This window comes from Aquila chrysaetos, chromosome 19, assembly GCF_900496995.4.
Source record: "Aquila chrysaetos chrysaetos chromosome 19, bAquChr1.4, whole genome shotgun sequence".
In the NCBI taxonomy this organism is placed as follows: Eukaryota; Metazoa; Chordata; class Aves; order Accipitriformes; family Accipitridae; genus Aquila; species Aquila chrysaetos.
In genome coordinates, this window is record NC_044022.1 from 1,833,322 (window position 1) to 1,845,798 (window position 12,477).

At 38.3% G+C, this 12,477-nt stretch overlaps 1 protein-coding gene across 3 annotated transcripts in view; it reads left to right on the forward strand.

Moving 5' to 3' along the window:
- DCLK1 (doublecortin like kinase 1) overlaps positions 1 to 12,477 on the forward strand; it is a 249,989-nt gene that overhangs the window by 157,536 nt on the left and 79,976 nt on the right. For all 3 annotated transcript variants that reach the window (XM_030042331.2, XM_030042330.2, XM_030042333.1), the window contains exon 5: positions 12,160 to 12,276. In XM_030042331.2, the coding sequence (XP_029898191.1) occupies positions 12,160 to 12,276 (117 nt within the window). The remainder of the gene's footprint in view (positions 1 to 12,159; positions 12,277 to 12,477) is intronic.

The window sequence follows — 12,477 nt, forward strand, 5'->3', positions numbered from 1 at the left end:
CCAGGAGCGATGTCAGCAGCTGCGAGCCCAACAACATTTCTGGCAGTGATGTTTTCCAGTTTAGGCCTGGCCACTCTTTACATCTCTTGCCCATCTGTTTGTTTTGCATTGTGTTACATCATCCCAATTGCAATATTTAAACTATAAAATCATCGGGGGATCGTACAGAGGGGGAAGCTGCCTTGTGCAGGTTGCCTCAGGGAGAGCTTTCTATTCATAGAAGTTGGTGTCAGAGAAAGTGCAGAGGCTTTTTTGCGGGAGGAACAGACGTATGGGAAGCTGGGACTGACACTGACAAAACCACGGGGAGGTTAGAAACAAATTGGAAAGTTAAGGATATTTTGTTTTCAATATTTCTATGTTTTGGTTGCGAAGCAGATTTATGATGTTCTTGAAGAGCTTCTTGGGTTCCAGATACTGGTAGAATGGAAATCAGGAATTCTAGGGACTATAGTTTATCATTGGCGTCGTTGCCTAATTCAGTATTTTGTGACTTTGAACAACACTGCTGTATACGTGCTTAAGTTTGTGAGAAAGAAGTCACATTTTCTCTTAGAATGTCTAGAGGAAAATAGGAGTATGTCCTGTGAATAAACCTGGGGTTTGAGTTAACTTTTGGCTTCAGCTGTGTTTGGAATTCTTTGTATTTGTTTTTCAAAATATTCTTGTAAAAAAAAGTGTATTGGAATGACTTTTCACAGGAAATAAAGTGTCTTTTTTGAGAATACTTATAGAAAATAAGTTAGTAAACATTGGCTTTACTGGTAGCTGTTCCTTATCTGTTCAGAAACAGCTTCTGAGTGTTGCATCCCTTCCAAGACTAGGAATACTCTTAAATATTGAATAATCCCAAACTTCTAAATGCATGTTTTAGAGAAGTAAGACTTTAAATAAAGAACATATCTAAGAAAATTGTGGGTGACTCACAAAGAATAATATGGCATAACTTGTTAAATTAATTATTTTTTCATATTTCATAGTTGCTACATGACTTCAACTCAAAAGCAACCCAGTGCTTTGTCAACCCATATGACAGCCCTCTTCAAACACTTAGTAGAATTTCATTGTTATTTAAAAAATTAACAATGGATATGGGTCCACATTTTAATTTCTTTAAAATTAATACAGGGCTAGAGATGTCTCTTGGACACCACCTTGCAGAACAAAAAATTACATGGGTCAAAGAATTGAAAAAATGACACCCCTATTAAACATTCTTGTCTACTGCATGGCTAGGCTTAGCATACTTCGTTAATCATAGTAATGGCTTTCATTTCATGGAAGAAGGTCAGCTCAAACTGGATGCGTCTTGTATCAGCTAAGTTTGTGCAACTCAGTAGTGAAATAATTTTACAAAAAAGACTCTAAAAACAATGATCCACTGAAATGTTAGGTACTATTATAAATAATACCTGTAATTTTATAAGGTAGATTGTAAAGCATTGCTTCCAACAATAACCTAACTGAATATGTATAAATAGTCTTACCGATGCATAGTTAGCACTCCTCCTGTCCCCCTCTGCCTACCCACTGCTTGTTGATTATCATTTAAGCATCAGCTGCATATGAAGCTGTGATCCTTCCTTCAAATGTTTGCAATCCAGACTGCTTCAGGAGATGGTGTGGGCTAACGTATCTTCGGTTGGTTGGCTTTTACTTTGTCTTTTGATGATGGCTTTTCTTGAACTGGGTAGCATGTGTGAATTTCTGTTTTCGTTTTGTTTTTTCATCTGGACATCCCTATACATGGGCTTAAGAATGAAGGACGTGTTTCTGGAGCAGATTGCGTCGTGGAACACGTAGATAGAGCCATGCCTCCTCAAGCAGCTCTAGCATCACAAAATCAGTTTAGATCTGTCCAATGAGAGTAAAAAAGGATGTAATCCATGAAGTTGGTAAGAAATGTCTTCTCTCAGTATTAAGTTCCATCATACAGTTGATTTGGAAGGAATGTACATACCTCTTAATGGTACTAGCCAACAAGATTCTGAATTATCTGTGAAGGAGAAAGTCTGCATTTTTGGGGAGATATCAATTCTGCTAGTGCCCTGCTGAGATAAATTCTTAAAGCTAATCAGTCTGGTTTTTGAAGACGAAAGATTTATATCTCAATAATCACCCTACTCAGGTAATGATAATGATTTTAATTCACCCATTAAGCAAGCACTTTTCCCCTGCTAAAATGTTCTTGGACTTTCAGTCAGTTTTACATTAAAGTGCCTCTCTTCCTTTTACTTATCTTTCAGCTAAATCCAGACAGAAGTGCTGACAATGAAAAAACTTTTGAGTACCTTCTATGAGTCATACTAGGAAGACTTAATCGAAAGAATCATAGAAGGGACCTGAGAGGTCCCAAGGGAACACCTGCTATACCTGAATTGACTTTACAGGTTTCTGGCTAACCTGTCTGTGTGAAGTTGTAGTTAGGGAAATTTAACAAGTCCGCCACGTGATCTGTTCCAATACTTCCTTATACTTGCAGTTCAAACCACATTTCCTCATGTCTGAATTAATCTGCCTTTCAGAAACTTAAGATCACTCTTCTTTGTCCTCTTTGTGGTACAACTAATAGAAGGAATGTATTTTTTCTTCTTTTCTAAGCATTGAAGGCTGCTACTTTGTCTCATCACTTCCTTTCTGAACTAAAGATCCCATTTATATTAGTTGTCCTTCATTGGTCGTGTTTCCCAGAACTGTGATCTTTCTTGGTATTCTCTCAACCCTCTGAAGATGAAAGTCTTGTTTCTGAATGGGAAACACAGAAGTGGATTTGTTGTGTTAGCTAACACTGCAGTAGCCCTGAGGAGAACAGAGTAATTCAGGTGTCCTCCGCAGAGTGCTCCTGTTCATACCAGCAAGATGGATGATTCTTTTTGCTGCAGTAGTTTCCTCCAGATTCCGCATGTGACCCACTGCAAAACTTATGTCCCTCTTTGCAGAACCACTGTTTAATATTTATGCAACTAACTCGTGCAGCGAGCTGGCTTCTATCTTTTTTCTGTTGCTTATTCTTTCCTGGTTGTAGTACTGTGGACTTGTTGAGTTCTATCTGTTTTTTCTGATGACTCCTCCAGTTTTCAGGATTCTTCTAAATACCATTTATGTTCTTCTACAATGCTTACAGCTTTACCGATGGAAGTGTCATCTCCAGATTTAAAATGCATACTCAGCTTATTAATAAAAATATTGACTGGTACCAGGCTCAGAAACAAAATCCTGGCAAGCTCCTCCCCTCATTCTCTCCCAGTTTGACAGTAAACCCATTAGTAACTACTCTGGTTTGGTTTTCTAATACCCATCTTAAAAGCAGTTTCTGTAGGTGGTATTTTCCTAAGTTGTGGCTGGGGTTTCAGAATCCTGATTAGAAAAGTTTATCATCTTTACTGTCCCCCCCTGTTATCCTGTTCTAGGAAGACTACTTTGACACAGTTTGTTCTTGACAAAACTATTTAGACTATTATATATAATTTTAATATCTTCTAAGCTTCAAATGTTTTGTTTCCTTTATCGTTTTGTATTGTCACAGAATGGCTGAGGTTGGAAGGGAGCTCTGGAGGTCATCTGGTCTAACCCCCCCTGCTCAAGCAGGGCCACCTAGAGCCGGTTGCCCAGGACTGTGTCCAGTTGGGTTTTGAGTATCTCTGGGGATGGAAGCTTCACAACCTCCCTGGGCAAGCTGTGCCAGCGCTCGGTCACCATCAGAGTGAAAAAGTGTTTCCTGATGCTCAGAGGGAACCTCCTCTGTTTCAGTTTGTGTCCATGCCTCTTGTCTTGCCACAAGCGAAAGGAAAGGAGCGTGACTCATCTTCTTTATACCCTCCCTTTGGATAATTTTTTCAATAATCTCATGTTAGGCTGACTTTTCCGCAACTCCCAGTTTTCTGACTTGTCCCAGTTTTAAAGATCGGCGCTTGCTTTTAATTTTTCTAGTCTCTTGGAACTTTACTTGTCCTTCACAATTCTCAAAAAATAGTGTCTGGTAGCTCAGAGATTGTCTCAGGTATGTCCCTAAATATTTTCTTCACATCTAGCTAATTTGAAATTGTTATATAAGGACTTTGTCTAACCTGTTCTAACCTGTTCGCTTCTTAGTGCATCTTGTCTTCTAATCCCGCTGTTGCTAAAGTTATCTGTCTGATTGCAGTTAGTCTTTTTAATGAAAATTGAAACAAATAAAAAAATTAAACAGTTGGCTTCTCATATTCCTCTGTTTTTAATGGATAGTTTATATATCCTTGCTAATCTAACTAATTAGCTATGTAAGTGCCATGGGCATTTGATTTGTGCTTAACTGTTGTGACTGTAATCTTTATCCCGGTATAGTGTGTTCTGTTTCTTTAAAGAAAAAAAAAAAAAGGCTTTTAAAACTTAATACTGTGCAGTAAAGTTGTTGGGCTGATAAGTGCATTATAAATATGCAGATTTACTTGAGAAAAAGCATCAAAGCAGAAATAAATAGGACATTCCGTTTAAATACATATTTCCTCCCTCACCACAAATCAGTTACACAAAAAAATCTATAAGTTTAGGAGACCTGGTTAAAATGTGTTAAAAGTTAACTGTTTTGAATGGATGTTTCTCATTAATACCTTTAGCTGATGCTTTCCATGTGAAGGCAATGTTCTGCAAATGGGGATTTTTTACCTTTCTAACCGTGGAAAGGACTTGAGCTTGTAAACTTCCCAAAGAGTCACTTGAAATGGAAGACGGTTGAAAACCAGTGATACTTTTCAGACAGCAAGTAGTAGTACCAAAACCCCAGAATCTGTTGGACTGCAACATTGTCACTTCTCTTAGGCTGGAATAAAAAAAAAAAAATATGATGGGATGCCTGTGTACTTGATGCTTAGGATGATGTTGATATTTACCATATGGATTGGACAGGAGGTCTGCTTATTCTCAAAGTAAAGAACAAGATGATTTTTAATAGGTAATATGACAAATATTACCTCTTTGTGCTGAACAGGAAAGCCATTGATCTTGCTGAACAGAAAAGTTAAGAACTAATGAATTTGTACCATCCCCTCATTTTATCTCCAATTGCATGAATAAAACAGTGCCAAGAAAAACGCCATCCAAATTGTGCAGATAAGGTAAGGCACTTCAGTGATGAATTTTTCCCTGACTTCACCAGGAGTATTTGAGGGTTATCTGCTGTTAAGAGTATATGCCTAGTAAACAAGCTTTTGGCACAGAAAGAAGAAGAAAGCCATAAGCAAAGGCAGGACACATTTCTTTGTTTCATGAAGAATAATGCTGGTGGCAGTTGTAATCAGTTGTGTCATCTTAACCATTTCCAGTTAAAAGTAACTTTCTGATATTTTGGTCACTGCAGCTAGTGTGGTAAACCTGCAGAAGTAGGGGGAGGGTTCTGAATATAGGGGCAAACTAATGAACATTTATATCAGCATTGGAACAGCTTGGGTGAATTATATTGAGCAACCAGTGATAATTAAAATCTCTGGAAGTGAAGCAGAGTATGTGGCAAGACACACAAGACTACAGGTTAAAGCTTAGGTGTGTGCTAGTGGGGTGTTTTAGCTCATGACAGAATTCCTATTTCAACTTGATCTTCAGGTTTCTTAAAAATAGTTTCTGATAATGCAGTTTCAGTTTCAGAAATTAATATTTTACACATGCAAATTCATTCACATGAATTCAGTAGGAAATATTTCAGATTCATTTAGGCAAGCAGATTTTGAAGAAGTCTTCTAATTTTGGCTGCCTACAAACGCAGAGTTGGAAAATAGATATTGTGCCTTGTCAGAGAAGCTGTTGCAGTGATGAAAAATGTTTTTTAACTCCTTATTATCACTACTGTGGGGTGGAATTTTTCATGATAGCAGATCCCTTTTCTGTTGAAAAGTAAAATTTAACATCATAGTGTTTGTATAGCCAAAATATTAACGTGGAGGTTTGTGTGAGATTATTCTGACCAAAAGGTTAGTGCTTGGAGAAGGCAGGAAGATAAAATCTACTCATACACAGTAAGATCATGAAATACAGCAAAAATCTTGTGTTACTGTTTGTATTCAGTAAAAGAGCCCATCCCCATCTAAAGATACGGCTTCTAATTAGGGTATGTTCACCACTACTCAAAATCTATAATTTATATCTGGGCATTCATGAGTAAGATTCATCTTTCCTAACTTACAGGTTCCTAAGATAGGTCACAGAACTGAACATGTTCCATTGACTGTTGAAGGACCATGGGTTGAATAGTTCCTAAGTATGCATCATATTTTTAGCTTTCTAGTACTAGATGAGTTCAGTCCTCCCAACAGTGTCTCTAAGTTACGTAGACAGGAGCATCTTTGATGATAAAGTATGAAATACTTGAAGCAACATTTTGATTATCCATAAAATCTATTTACTTGTTTAGAAAAACTTTCTAAGTGACTTCATTGAATTTAGAAACAAGTAAGGACTTTGAAAGTTATACATTAGAGCAGAATGAGATATTAGTGATAATACATGAATTCACGAATACCTTCCTTATTTCTAATTGACAAGGCATTTTTGGAGTAGCACATACATCTGAAAGCATTCTTAGGTTGGGTGAAGCTATTATTGTTCCTATGAGCTAGCAAGATCCTCTATTTTATTGACTTGCAATAAGGCATAGATGGCTTTAATTGTTTGTATTTTATTGTATGTAGCTTTTGCCTTGTCAATGAATACTTATCCCAGTTTCAGAACTGAAGAATGATTTTTCACATGAAAGAAAATCTAGTTTTTTTCTAGATGTTATACCCCAGCCAAAGCATGTTTCTTGGTAGGAAAAAAAAAAAAGATTTAGGTATTTGCTACCACAAATATTCGGCACACAGTTGAAATAGACAGTATTCTTAATCTCTATCATGAGCGAGGACGGGTTAGTGGTAAGAAATCAAATCAGAAGATAAGATGTCTCAAAACCCCATGCATTTACAGTGACAGATAGCTTAGTGCATGGGATAAAACTTTAGGATTTTGTATTCTACACATACATCACTGTCCGTCTGCATCAGGAACACACTGAACGGGAAGACATGAAGAACAAAATTGAAGTAGGCACAAACATGACGATAGAAGATTTTAAATTACTTAAACCTCTGTGAAACACCCTATATCCCTTTCATTTCTGGAAACTGTATGATAGTTACCCTTCTGAACATGTTGTAATTACAAGTCATAGCTTCTACTGATTCAGCAGTAGGGTTGGGTGAATTGCAGTGTATATCAATACCACTAGACAGGATGGTACCATTTCCCTTTTGCTGAAGAGAGTGAAACTTAGTTCTGCAAACAGAAGATTACTGGTTTTAATTGAAGGCATGAATGCAACTGAAAAGTAAAATCTTATTAGCTGCATTAAGAATTAGCAACATGGAACAAATTACTCTTAACATTAAAAACTAAAATCAGTACTGCATTTGAGGTAATGATCTACTGATTGGCCTGAGGACGTGGCTAGTGAGGCTAATGTCTTTAAGCAGTGGTAAAAGGTACCAGCCTAAGGCTTACAGTAAAGTGGCTTACCAACAACCACAGACATCCCTGATCCTCCCCCCTTGCTTATCTGTAGGATACAGCTGTTGCTGAAACCAAGTTAAATGTTCTCATCTTAGAGAAACAGATTGGCAGGGATACCGAAAAAAATAAATATCTATCCCCTACACATGGACCTCAAAAAAAAAGCAAAACACAGCAGAGACTGATATTTTAGCCCAGAAAGAACTCATGAAGGCCATGCAGTCAACTTCTGAGTAGCTGACAAGTAAGCCTTTTTGATCTCCTGGTAATTTAGATAACTTTTCACAGTCTTCTCTAGAAACACATTAAATTTGTTCATTTTATGACACATATATTGCAGATTAGTTACTCCCTGCTGCTTTCTTGCCATTGTAAAATCTAATGAACATAGAAGCTAATGAAACATTTTGGAAATGAAACATCACAGAGCTGGAGACTGGAGGTGTTATGATTCTGCGTGTTAGCATCCCTTAATTACCTCATGCTTACAGTTTATCCATTTGTCAACAGGAAGAATCAAGAGCTCACAAGTAAATATGTTGGGGTTTCTCCTAGTTGTACCAGTTCCTACTGCTCATTGACACCACCGTGCAATCTCAGGAATGTCGTGTTGCTTATCTTGTCCCTATGGTGTCTCAGTGATGTCAGATCGTAGCCTTGGGATTTTTCCTCTTTTTTTCTCAGCCTTATTGTTGTTAATGTCCACTAAATGCCTCAGACCTCTGTGGTAATATTCCATGCTATAAAGGGACTGCAGTGTTACATTGTCAGTCTTGCTGCCTATAGTCTGTACTTCTCTCTCCTACTTTGTAGTTCTGTCTGTAGTTATACAATAGAACATCTTATTGCAAGATGTTTTGGCTGGAAAAACATTCTTATTTATCTGGTATTCTGAGTTGGAAAGCAATAAAGCCTGTGATCAGACCTTAAAGTTGACCTTCTTTTGCTTCACGTTACCATGGGTATCATCATTTTGTTCCTTTAATCTTAGTCACTTGATGGTGAGAGGAAGGACTGGGGCTTCGTGATACATTTCTTTCCTCACTGAACATACCACAGAAACACCCGGTGTTTCTTCTTGGCTGAGCATGCCCACATGAGTGAGAAAGGCAATATAACTCACTTCTGTCAGGAGTTCAGATCTATTTGTGATATAGTTTTGGCATGAAAAGAAAATCAGGGAAAAAAATGTTCTTCTATTTCATGGCTTACCGAGGACCCGTTGTATAGTTATCAGAATACTGTTGATGAGGAGAAGGTATGTATTTACTTCCCTACCAGTATAGATTCTGTGTAGAAAATATGGTTTTAAAAAACATGCATTTTTGTTTTGTTTTCCCTTCCTTTTTATGTACACATAGTTCTCCTACAGCAACAGGCAGATTATGGTAATGTCTTAGAGGAGACAAGCAGTGGTTGTGTGGTTACTGAGTAGGATCTTTGCCTGCAGTAAAATTTTATTTTCCAAACTAAATGTGACAACAGAATTGCATACATAAACTGTTCCTGGGAGCTGAGACCTATTTACAACAAGCAGCATGGTTGCATTCTGCTCAGAACTGGAAATCCCGTTAGACTCTGTAACTAGTCTTGCCACAGCCTTTGAAGACATGAGTTGCTTGATCCTGGTGTGCACAACACCGAAGACTTGCCCACATGCTTCTCCACAGGCCGTACCATAGCCCATATCATTTGTGAATAAACTTGTAAACCCATAGGAAACATGGCACTTGACAAAATTTATGTTAGGGTTCACAGTGCTATTCGAGCAAAGAGAATATATGCTCATTTGAACTATGACCTTTTAAAACTTCATGACTTGTGAATTATTTTTGAGAGGAAAAAGAAAATTGTGCCAAAGAAGTTTAGAACTGAACTCAAAAGGGTTTGTACAAATAGAAAATTAGGGAAAGAGAGAAAATTTCTGTGATGCAGACTAAAGAGAAGAGAGAGTTGCCCTGACAGCAAAGAATGCTAACGACATCCAGGGCTGTATGAACAGGAGCGGACTCAGTAGAGACAGGGAAGTAATTAGTCTCCTCTACTCGGCACATGCGAGGCCACATCTGGAATACTGTGTCCAGTTTGAAGTCCCCCAGTTCAAGGAAGACATCACTAAATTGGAGGCAGTTAGTGGAGGACCATCATGATGGTGGGGAGCTGCAGCACTTGCCTCGTGAGGAGAGGCTGATGAAGCTGGGCTTGTTCAGCCTGGAAAAGGAGATGGCTTCAGGGGGACCTGCCAGCAGCCCCAGTGTCAATGGGGCAGCATCTCTTCTCCATCAAGACGATGGAGTCGGGCTCCTCGCAGTGATGCACGGTAAGAGGATGAGAGGTGATAGGTATAAATTGAAACAAGAGGTTCAGGCTGGATATAAAGAAAAACATTTTCACTGTGATGGCAGTCAGGCATGGGAATGGGTTTGCCCAGGGAGGCTGTGCAGTGTCCATCCTCAGGGATTTTCCAGAAACAACTCAGGACAAAGCCCTGAGAATCAAAAAATCACAGAATGGTTGAGGTTGCAAGGGACCTCTGAAGGTTATCTGGTCCAACTCATTGTAACTCTGGGTGCTTATAAGGTATTGGGAGAACTTAAATGAGTATTACTAGGTGAGAGTTAAGCTTTAGTGCCTAGCATGAATTGCAAGAGAGGGATGTAGATAATTGTTTCTTTACATGTTGGAAACAGGAAAGCTTTTACATAGCAAAGTATATTACAGAAAGTAGCTGGCTGTTTTTTTCATGGACTCTTTAAGTTTTCTACTAAGCAAATATAAGAATATATTCTAATGATTTTTGGCTTGATTGGGTCATTCTACTTTAGTCTTGTTATTTGTTGACCATTAGAATATGCAGTACCCTTCCCAACTGATTCCTGTGAATGGGGCCCACACTGGGATTACATCATAGTTTTACAAGATCAAACAAGTTGGCTGTTAGGTGTTTGGACATTTTAAATCTCTGTTTAAAAGAAAGGTAAAGAACCTGTTTACATTTGACATGTATAGATGGTTTCTGGAGCAGCTGCTTATGCCAATACATCAATGTGAGGTTCCTTCTGTAGCTACCTAGCGGAATCTAATTGAAAGCTTTCATCTGATTCCTCCTGTTTTCAGTTGATAATTTCCTCTTACAACAGAGTAAATGTTTTTCTTCGTTTCCGCTCGTTGTTCAGTATAAAATGAGAGTAGTCATCAATGAATCACATAAAACGTCAACAGAAAGGAATTAGCTACTATTGGGCATTAGGAAGGTGGGAGAATTTGGGAAGAAAAGCTTCTTTGGGAGGAAAAGCTTCTTTGGGAGGAAAAGCTTCTTTGGGAAGACCGGGGTATTTCTCTGGTCCATCAGCTCTTAGCTGTGCTGGATGTTCCCTCAGTAACACATCAGTTCTTGCTTCTATTCCCTTCAACAGCTTGATGAAATACAAACAGTTAGGGCAGCCAAGAGAAATACATTTCATGACATCATTCTCTGGTGGATAAGTTTAAGTTAATTAATTATGCTCGATTTTATTTCTTTGTTCTCTAATCTGTCTAAACTATGTTACAGGCTGCACCAATCATCTATGAAGACTAAATAATGTGCAGGCTTGTACATGGTATTTTCTGACTAGGGAGAAAAAAGTCATGTTTATTTCTCTTAACCTATGTTGAGGAACCTTAACCATGGGAAGAAAATGGGGAACAGGTCTGATACAGAACTAAATGTTTACTGATGTATTTTTAAACAAGTGAAGTATACTGACATCGTCAGGTGAAGACAGTATAAACATTGCTGCAGACTTCTAGTTGTATATTGGCTAAGAAGTGGAAGTCTTTTTTTTCCCTGACTGTATAATATGTCTGGTGATTAATTTAGTATCCATTATGAGTGCAAGACATCAGCATTATGCACACCAAGTTCTTTCATCCTCAGGCCAGGAACCATTTTGCAGGCGTAATGCAACAAAGCCTACAGAGCTGTGTGGGTGTATATAAACTCTAACCTGAACATCTTGCAGTGTTCTCAAGTGGGAGGGTAATTTCGCCTCTTCGTTGATTTTACTGATGTGTCTTATGAGCAAGTAGTGCCATTTCCCCCAACTTGTGATGAATTGAGTGTGCTATACAATGTGGGCTGTTGTTCACCAGAGGATTAAGCAGGAGCAACAAACCTGCTTCACTTTCTTCAAACCTTTCATGAGTGACAGACACCTGTGTCAGCTTGTACAGTCTTAACATTTTGATATATAAAAGCAGCCTTCCGGTTCTTCTAGAGGAGACTGCCTAGGTTGACAAAAATGCTTACATTGCATTTGGATTGTTTACAGAAAAACCACTGCATCAGTTGTGCTAAAATCTTCAAAAGCAAATTTTATGTGTAGTCTCAGCACTGTTAAGTGAAGCTGTCCCAAGTACCTGCAGTAACCATGGTATCTAAAAGTCTGGATTCGTGCAGCAGTTCTTTGTCTGGGATGTGGTACATACTGTGCTTGGATTTTAATGGGGCCATTTATACAGATTTTATATTTTCCCATAAAACTCCTCAATATGAATGAAAACAAGCGTGGGCTAAATGCTTGTGCTTTTCAGTGCTCTTTCTGTTACAGAATCTTGCTGGCTTTCTTAATTGCTAACTTATGCAATTTCTTTGTCTTTCAGAATGTCGGGTGGTGAAATCCACTTCCTATACCAAAATAGCTTCGACTTCACGTAGGAGCACCACCAAGAGCCCGGGCCCATCCCGACGCAGCAAGTCTCCTGCTTCTACTAGCTCAGGTAAAGCACACAAGAAATCTTTCTTAATAACAGCAACCAATCTGTTTCAATACAATTGGCAATGTGCTTAAAATTCCACATTTCTGTGGAAAAAACATTGTATGTATGAAACAGTCGATAGTACAGATTCACTTGTTCTCTAAGTTGCATCTCAGATGAAGTGTCTTCCCAATGCAAAATAATTCCTCAGTGTTTTATAAA